The sequence below is a fragment of the Aethalodelphis obliquidens genome, unplaced genomic scaffold, assembly GCF_003676395.1.
Source record: "Aethalodelphis obliquidens isolate GAN/ISIS:26980383/991018 unplaced genomic scaffold, ASM367639v1 scaffold69, whole genome shotgun sequence".
In the NCBI taxonomy this organism is placed as follows: domain Eukaryota; kingdom Metazoa; phylum Chordata; class Mammalia; order Artiodactyla; family Delphinidae; genus Aethalodelphis; species Aethalodelphis obliquidens.
In genome coordinates this window covers 7,290,817-7,300,411 of record NW_020838013.1, presented here as the reverse complement: position 1 = coordinate 7,300,411, position 9,595 = coordinate 7,290,817, and the positions used below count along the sequence as shown (strand labels likewise).

General features: G+C 55.0%; 1 protein-coding gene across 1 annotated transcript; it reads left to right on the top strand.

The window, feature by feature from the left end:
* LOC113611230 (SH3 and multiple ankyrin repeat domains protein 3-like) lies at positions 1–7,809 on the top strand. The gene is made up of 4 exons (XM_027089891.1): positions 1–42; positions 262–465; positions 5,321–5,392; positions 7,388–7,809. Exons 1-4 carry the CDS (start codon positions 1–3, stop codon positions 7,559–7,561), a joined length of 492 nt encoding a protein of 163 aa, XP_026945692.1. The 3' UTR covers positions 7,562–7,809.
* Positions 7,810–9,595: the final 1,786 nt, after the last annotated feature.

Here is a 9,595-nt window from a genome sequence, read left to right as displayed (position 1 = left end):
ATGACCAGCAAACACAGCTGGTCCCAGAGATTGGAGCCAATGGTGAGAGCTGAGGCCACAGAATCAGTGAGTCGATCTGAGCTTTTCCCCTTTTATATTTACCGAAGCGACAAGAAGGTCGTATGTTTCATCCAGAAAAGCCAGGGGGTCCAGAGCTCAGAGGAGCTCTCGGGATGGAATGGAAGCGCCTTTGGCATCTCTGACCACGTGCCAGGGTGGCATCCTGCATCACTAACCAGGGGTCTCTGTCCTTCCGCGCAGAAGTGCATTCGATTTAACCCCGATGCGACGGTGTGGGTTGCGAAGCAGCGGATTCTGTGCTCGTTGAACCAGAGCCTGAAGGACGTCCTGAACTACGGGCTGTTCCAGCCGGCGAGCGACGGGCGAGACGGCAAGTTCTTGGACGAGGAACGGCTTCTGCGCGCGTACCCGCAGCCCGCGGGCAGGGGCATCCCCTCCCTGGAGGTACTGGTCACCGCCTCAGAGCCTGGGCGTGATGGTGGAGGGAGGACCTTCCCCCAGTTCCACGTTTGCTTCGGACTGGGAAATCGCTCTTAGCTCAAAACAGTAGTGTGCATTCTCAAGGTCGCAGCAGATATTGTCCTGATTTGCAGACCAGGGTGCAATTTTTAGCCATTTGTTTTCCTGCTGTGGATTGGATAAACTTGTTGGAGGGACATCTTGGTGTGAGCGGACCATGGGTCTGACTCAGGCTCGCGTCACCTGGAGCTGTGAGCCGTGGGGACGCAGAACGGGGTTTGCCTCTACCTCCTGAATCTCCCCCGACACCCCGCCCTTGGGCTCAGGGTGGCCCGTGGCCATCCAGCTGTTGTCAGAAGCATGACTCCCGGGAATGACCTGTGGGTTCTTTGAGCCGCTGTGGCCAGTCACGTGCTCTTGGGCTGCCTCATGAAGTGGTGGGTGCATACACCCGGCAGCCTTACATCCACAGAACGTGCGTCCCCCGGCTCTGCCCTGGGGAGCCCGGGCTTGCTGCACCCTGAGTTTACGTATGGTATTTCCACATGGTATATTTTTATTTATTTATTTATTTTTATTTATTTATTTATTTATTTATGTATTTTTTGCGGTACGCGGGCCTCTCTCTGCTGTGGCCTCTCCCGTTGCGGAGCACAGGCTCCGGACGCGCAGGCTCAGTGGCCATGGCTCACGGGCCCAGCCGCTCCGCGGCATGTGGGATCTTCCCGGACCGGGGCACGAACCCGTGTCCCCTGCATCGGCAGGCGGACTCGCAACCACTGCGCCACCAGGGAAGCCCCACGTGGTATATTTTTAAATTAATTTTTAAGCAACCATACTCCAATAAAAACGAATAAAAAATGTTCATTGGCGCATAGTTGGTTTACAATGTTGTGCTCGTTTCAGGTGCACAGCAAAGTGAAGTAGTTATCTGTCTACATACAGTCACTCTTTTTCAGGTTCATTTCCCATATAGGTCATTACAGAATATTGAGTAGAGTTCCCCGTGCTGTGCAGTAGGTCCTTGTTGGTTATCTATTTTATATACAGTAGTGCGTATACATCAATCCCAATCTCCCAGTTTATCCCTCCTCCCCCGCCCCACAATTATTAAGACAGCGACACAAGTAGGTGGAAATGTGGTCGTTTCTACTGTGACCCCACACGTCGCTATTATTATCAAGTGATCGCATTCGTTTCAGCTTAGTCAACAGTGAGAGCCTGTGAGGGTGGCATCATGGGTGGCATCTGGGCCCTCGAAGGGGGTTGGTCTGAAGTCAGAGACATCTTGGACCCCGGCAGCCCCTCATCTGCACATTCCCCGGTCTGACAGTGACTTTGAAGCTGAGGTTCTGAGACCCCCAACATGTGTTGGACCAAGGAGAAGGGTTTCCATCAGGAAAAGCTGGGATGCCGCTGGGGAGTCAAGTGGTTCCCTGTTCTGGCCTCAGTTTGCTCACCTGTGAGCTGGGCGTCCATTGAAAAACCCCTTGTCAGGGGCCTGCTCACAGCCTGCCCCTTTCTCGGCATGGCCCACGTGCATGGGACAGTCAAGGTTCTGGTCTGATGGAGCTTACAATCCTGTAGATGACGGGCCAGGAACAGTCAACAAACAGCTCATTTGGGGGCTGATAATTTCTATAAAGACAGTAAAACAGGGCGAGAACAGGCAGTCCGGAGCCTACCCTTGATCGGAAAGCATCTTGGAGGAGGCGACATGGGCCCGTCCCCCAGCCCCCGAGAACCGAACAAGAGGAGGCCTGGGAGAGCCCGGTGGGACCTGGGCAGGGCTGTGCCCTGCCTTTCAGGGCAGCCGGCACGCGTGTCCTTCTGCTGTCCCATCCAGGGACTCATGGCAGCCGAGACTGAGAGGCGAGCACGTGAGCATTCGTTGCCCCATGTGGCTGGGTGGTCTGTGACATCAGATGGACTTGGTCCAGTCCTGGTCACTGTGGGACCCTATATGCCACCCCACAGCCTCTCTGAGCCTCAGATTCCCAGCTTTGAAATCGGGGGAACATTACTACCATCTTCTCGGTGGCTGTGAGGCTCGGGTGAGCTATTCCTTGGGACAGTGATCTTAGCATAAGGGCTGGGGATGGGCGAGCGCCTGCACTGGTGGGTGCTGTAGCTGCTCTTGCCATCAGCTCTCATTGCCATGAAGGAGCCACTTACACGTGTGTTCGTGCCTCTCCTTGGACCACCATCCTGCCAGGTGGTCCACTGTGTGGGGCTGAGCCTGGCCTGGAGGTGGACCCGCCAGGGGCAGCCTGGATCTGAGCTCTTTGCCTTGGATCGTGGCCGTAAAACACGGTTGGCTACGTATGAAACACGGAGAAAAGAGCAAGGAAAGGATGTGTGTTTCTGAGCCTACATCCCTCTAGCCACAAGCCGTAAACATTTATGACTGTGGAAGTAGACAATCTCCTCCACGTGCCTCCTCCATGTGTCCCCCTCCTGCCAAGAGATGTTGTCGACCCCAGCATATTTCTTTTTATAACTGAAAAAGCACCCATGGACTTGAATTCCTACAGATCCGTCAAGTTAGCAAACTCTGTTACATCCCCTCACGTCACTCTTAGTGGTTTCTGAAGCCTCAGAGCCGTGACGCATGAAGATAAGCAATAGGGAGTTTCACGGCCGTGCCCAGAATGTGCTCTCCTGGTTGAATCTAGAATCTGAGGGCTAGAGTCCTAAAACGGCCTGCGTCTCCTCCTGCCAGGTCAGTTCGAGAAGGCGGACGCTTACCGTTGGCGACGGTGCACGTGATCCAGGAACTGGGTGCGGCCTGCGTTTCACGGGACTTTCTGATTTCACTGGTTTATTTTGGCACCTAAAAAAATAATCAAGTTTTGGTCTGTGGCACTGAGGGATTTTGTCTGTTGTGAGTTTGCTCTTTTGTTTGGAGTGGAGGGGAGGAGATGATAAGGTGGTCGCTCTGGAAACTTCCCATGGGATGAGACTTTCAGGGTTAGGTCACCCCCTGCTCTGCACCCTTTGTGTCACGCCTGTGCTTGTTTAAACTCCTCGGAGTGGGAGGGAATCAAGGGAAGTTGGGGAGGGAAGGGTAAGACAGCGTCTGCCCAGCACCGGTTCTGTGCCAGGAAGCTCACATTCAATCCTCGGGGCACGCTGGGAGCTCTGTGATCCCCGTGCGACAGACAAGGAAACAGAGTCTGAGATGGGGCAGGTGTCCAGCCCAGTGACTCGGCTGCTAGCGAAACGGAGCAGGACCCTGTGGGCCTTCCCTCCCCGCCGTGTCCTCCGCCTGCCTTTTGTCTGTGGAAGAACTTTAATCAAAAAATATGTTTGGGCTTCCCTGGTGGCGCAGTGGTTGAGAGTCCACCTGCCGATGCAGGGGACGTGGGTTCGTGCCCCGGTCCGGAAGGATCCCACGTGCTGTGGAGCGGCTGGGCCCGTGAGCCATGGCCACTGAGCCTGCACGTCCGGAGCCTGTGCTCCACAACAGGAGAGGCCGCAACAGTGAGAGGACCGCGTACCGCGAAAAAAAAAAAAAAAAGAATATGTTTAATCAGAGAAGTGAGAAAATGCAGAAACAAAGGAAAACAGTCAAAGGAGACCAAATAATAATAGTTTAGTCATTAAGCATAGTCAAGGACCTTTAGTTCCTCCTCAAGGGCTAGAGATAATATTCTGAGCCGTATCCTGTGAGCTGTCTTATAGATACTGAAACCCCTACCAGGTGGAAGCAGTTAACCGCATGGTGACCAGACTGTAGCCATGACATAAGCTGCCACAGTTCCGAGAATTGGCCTCAAAGAAATGGGAACAAACCAACCCTGGAACTGAGGCTAACAGGTCCTAAAGCAATCAAGATGCCGCTGGTCAGAGTACTGATGACCAATTTCAAGATGACTGCCGGAGCTGACCGTGCTGTCTGCATGGAGCCCCCTCCCTCTGTCTATAAAAGCTCTAGCCCACTGATTGTCAGTGCGGGGGAGTTGGCCTTTGGACGGGAGTCCACCCTCCCTTGCCTCCAGGCTGCCAGCATCAACATAAGGCAAACTCGCCTTTCCACCAACCTGGCCTCTTTATTGGCTTTTGAGCAGCGAGCAGCCGGACCCCACTTTCCGTTACACTAGGGCAGTGGGGGGGCTGGAGTTGGAGCCGTGTCTCAGCTCAGAGTCCCAGTGACTCCCAAGCTGCCAGCCTCCTTCCCAAACCCGCCACAGGGCATGTACTACAGAGGCAGCCAGGGCACCCAGGAGAAGGAACAGGGCATCGGGTGAAAGGCGCTGGGGATCCGGAAGCAGTCTGCGGCCCCAGTGCACCCTCCCGGGCGCCATCACTCTACCTGAGCAAGGTAGACTTACTCAGCAAGCCCCTCTGTTTCCATGACGTCTCTGCCAGGTTAGAGGAGGTGCCGTGCCATTTGAAGGAGTGAGTCTGAGCCCCAGAGTCCCAGGCAGAGGTTGTGGGCTGAGGGCAGGTGGCTTTGCCAGGCTGGGGCTTTTCTTGAGTGTGTTTAATAAAGGTTGACGATGTCGGAGACAGAGCCCTCGTGAGAAGCGGGTCCTCATTTGCTGCCATGCTGACGATGCAGAGGAGAGCAGAGCACATCAGCTCCTGAGTCTGGGTTGCTCTCATTTCTTTTTGTGACTTTCCAGCCAAAATGGCAGCAGCATCTCCGCAGAAGTTACCCTTACGCTGTCGTAGGCTCTGTGCTGCGAACGCAAGTAGTTTATTTAACACAAAAGGGTTTGCTAGGGAGCCCCCGCCCCGGGGGAAATACCCACGGACAAGGCAGGTGTTTCCTCTGAACGGCTGCGTGAAATACTTACCTGGTTTTCTTTTTTTCCTGTTTGTGTGTCTGTGCCAGTTTCGCTACAAGAAGCGGGTGTATAGACAATCCAATCTGGATGAGAAACAGTTGGCCAAGCTGCACACGAAGGTAAGCGAGGACTGGTTGTGTCGAGCCTTGGTGTTCGTTTCTGCGTCATCGTCTCAGAGATCGGGGGAGCTCTTGGGCAGAGGGTTCTCCTTCCTGTGAGACGCTGAGGCCCCTGCTGCCGCCAGAGCCCTGTTCAACACCACCATCGTCTCCTCCCGTGTGACGCAAACGCAGTCGATGCCTGCACGTAAGGGAAATAATATCCCTGAGAGTGGAGATTGGGGCCCTGCTTTCTACTCACCTCCTCCCGGGTGTTTCTGGGAAGACGGGTGGCCGTTCCCTCTGGGCCTTCGCTGCCGAAATAGGGGACAACACTGAAGTAGGTGTCTGGTGCCGCCACTCTCGTGATTAAGGTGCTGTTTACATAAACTGCATGGAGGTAAGACGCACGAGGGAAGCAGGGGAGAAGGAGAGGGTTAAGGAGCGAGCTGTGGGCTGTGTTCCAGGCACACCTGCGCTCCGTCAGGGATGCTGTGCCTGTCCAGGGCGTGCAGGAGCTGGAGCGTGCGGTGGGCACCTCGCTCAGCATGGAGGAAGATGTGTGATACCCAAGGATGCTCTCAGATGCCCTCCTCCAGGTCCGGCCCCTCCCCGGAGAGCCTGGAGCATTCCCTGCAGAGCACAGGGAGAGCCAGAGTCAGGACGGGTGCCCGTTCAGCTTACTTAAACCAGCCCTGATCTGCCCAGGTGAGCTCACTTGCAGCCGTGAGTCCACAGAGAGCATCCCCAACCTCTGGGGTCCCCTTGTTTTTGTTTCATCCCCCCATTCATATCAGGATGGACCTGTGGATTTTCATCGTGTTCAGTGGGTTATAATATGCCATTCTCATTATTTATTTTTGTGCCCAAGTTGTCCGGATGTGGCCAGTGGCCCTTCTGCCTGGCTCTCCTCCCTCTGGCGCTGTCCCCACCATCCTTTGAGTACTGACGGCTTTTTCAGGCACAAGATGGTCAGGTTGCTCTTGCACTTCCCCTGCCCAGCCCTGGAATCTGCCCACACAGGGGTATTTAGATTCCAAGTCTGGGCACGTCGGGTTCTTTTGATTACTCTCTGATGTGTACATGAAAATGTGTTTGTGCATTTAAAATAATGTCGATTAGTAAGTAGCAATGAAGGTGTTCGGAGAAACCAAGTGTATCCTGTGTCCTTGAGCATTTGTTAATGTTTAGTCCCAGAATGTACAGAAAGCATCCAGGTGGAGATCCGTGGGCTGAAGGGTCCAGGGGTTGGTTTCAGGGTGACTGGGGAGGGGTGTGGAGTGCGGGTGGAGAACTGGGCCAGTGAGAGCATTAGATTCATCTGACAGAGGCATCTCAGATACTGTGATTACCATCAAATAACCCAGGCTATCTGCTAGATGGACAGAAAATTATTATTTTCCTTGCAGATGAGTCTGGGCAACCTGGTCAGTGTTGAGCCCCTGGTCATTTTGGTCTCACGAGGAGTGACTGACTCCCTCACCTTGAATCGCTCGGTGACCCAAGCATCCGTGTGTCCACCTGCAGGTCACGGGATTAGCCACGAGTGGGTTAAGCTGTGAGCAGTGCCCTTCTGCTGTCCATAGGAGCCACTGCGTTAGAGATTAGGAAACACAAATACCAATCCTCGGGCCTCGCTCGAAAGAGGATGGAGTCAGAAGACCTGGGCTGCACCCTGGAAAGCGTAGTTTTTCAAAGTGGTTCAGGTAGTTCATCCTTTTGAAAGTGAAGGAACATCCTGTGGCTCTCGGCAAGCACAGAGGTCGGTGGGGGATTTCTAGAACATTCATCCAGGACAGGCCAATTGTGTTTGCCATGTGCTGGGCTCCGGGCTTGGCCCCGGGGTTCCAGATGCAGAAGGATGCTGCCTGGTGAGCCTGGGGACTGCAGCAGGGCCCCATCAAGGGGCAGCTCTCCTCCCCGCAAAGGCGTCCAGCCAGGGTGCACCCCGCAAGGAGCCTTCCTGTGGCCTGAAGAGACGTTTCTCTGTAAGACCAATTTTGCTTTTCTCTTTAGACCAACCTGAAAAAATGCATGGATTACATCCAGCATCGTTCGGTGGAGAAGGTCGTCAAGATGCTGGAACGAGGCCTGGATCCGAATTTCCACGACCTGGAGACGGGAGGTAGGGGCTGGTTGGAGACACTTGAGGAAACCCCGCTGGAACGTGGGTTCGGGGAGGAAAGGTGATTCTGTTGTTCGGATTACACGTGCGTAGGCAGCATCACGCTTTACTCGGTTTTAAAAGTGCTTTCTCCCTCCTCCGGGAGCCTGTGTTAGCGGCGTGGAATCGCCAGCATCCGGGAGGTGCCTGGCGAGTGGTAGGTGCTCAGTACGTACCTGAGTTGAAGGAGAGAATGAGTGAATGAATGAATGACAACACAGAACAGCCGTCTCATGCCAGCCCTGGGAGACGCACATGCACCCGCGTGTGCCTAGCTCCCCCTGCTGGAAACCAAGTCCCCGCGCGTGGGACCTCAGATCACGCGTGGGATAAAACGGTACAGGGCTCTCATCCTCCGCCCCGCTGACATGGGGGCCGGAGGATCCTTTCTGTTTCTTACCAGTTCCAAATGGGCATTAACTTTTGTTTAATCTTATGTCTTCTCTTTTTGTTTCCAGTTTTATGGAAATACAGTTGACGCAAAACATTGTATTAATTTTCGGTGTACAGTGTAACGATTTGGTATACGGATATGCTGGGAAATGATCACCACGATACGTTTCGTGAACATCCGTCACCACTCATAGTTACACATTTTTTTTTATGATGAGAACTTTTAGGATCTACTCTCTTAGCCACTTTTAAATATACAACACAGTATTATTAACCGCAGTCGCCATGCTGTACACAACATCCCTAGGACTGACTTATCTCATAACTGGAAGCTTGGACCTTTTGAACCCCTCCACCCATTCCACCCACCCCACCTCCTGCCTCTGGTGACCACCAGTCTTTTTCTCTGGGTTCAGTTGTTTTAGATTCCACGTGTCAGCGAGATCATACAGATTTATCTTTCTCCGTCTGACTTATTTCACATAGCGTTATGCCCTCAAGGTCCATCCACGTTCTTGCAAATGGCGGGATTTCTTTCTTTTTCATGGATGCATGATGTTCCATGCTGGGGCTGGACAGTCCTTTGTGCTGGGGGCTGTCCTGTGCACTGTAGGATGTGTACGGCATCCCTGACCCTCACCCACAAATGCCAGTAACACCCCCGAGTTGTGGTCGCCAAAGATGCCCCCAGACGTTGCACAGTGTCCCCTGGCGGGGGGGGGGGGAGGCACCGGCATCCCAGGTGAGCGCCCTGTGCCCAGGGGACACGTGAACTTGACCAGCTGAGGTGAGGCCGTCGTGAGAGCCGAGAGCGGCTCAGGTGAGGGTCTCCATGGCAACTGGGAGCGTTCATCCGGGCAAGCGGGTAATGCTTAGCAGAGAGCGTTTACCTTGGACTCAGCGAGCGGGGCCTCCCTCCCCCTCTCCTCCTGGGTCGGGCAGGTCCTCCCTGTGCCAATGTCACGTATATGTGTCCCACCTCACAGCTGCTGAACCCACGACAGGTGCGTCAGCTGAAGGAGGGAGCTTTCTCGTCACTTGTGGGGACTCCAGAGCTGGGGCAGGACCTGCACCCATACTCCTGCAGCCGTGCACGTCCCCGTCTGCACACAGGTGGCCGTGCTGTAATCACGGTCGACTCCTGTCTCCTGAATTTAACTGAGCAACGTGAGAACGTGCTGGCTTATCGGGGATACAGCTTCAGTGCTCGAGATGCCCGGGGACGGGACAGGCCTGGATAGGGACAGGAGAGCACAGGCCTGGAGGGGGGACAAGCGCAGAGGCCTGCGTGAAGGTGAGGCGGGCACCAGCCCAGGCAGACACTTGGTGAGACAGGAAGCTGGGGGTCTGTGTGCCGGGAGCTGGGGCGGGGTGCCGTGGGCAAGCAGGCTCCCGGGCATCCTGAAGGGTGGATGGAGCACAAGGCAGAGGCGGGCCCTGCCGTGCCTGCGCGGGGCTGACCTTCTAAGGTCAGGAGTGATGGGGCAAGACCCCAGGGCTGGGGAGAAGGGCCTGTAGCAGGTGGTGGGTCAGGGGGCACGGGCGTCTGCAGAGAGTCTGGACGGGGAGCGGGGCAGCTGCAGGGTTGGACGTTCGGTCTGCGGGGGAAGCACCTTGGGGGTGTGTGTAGCTGAGCAGAGGGTCTGAGCACCAGGGCGGGGGGGGCA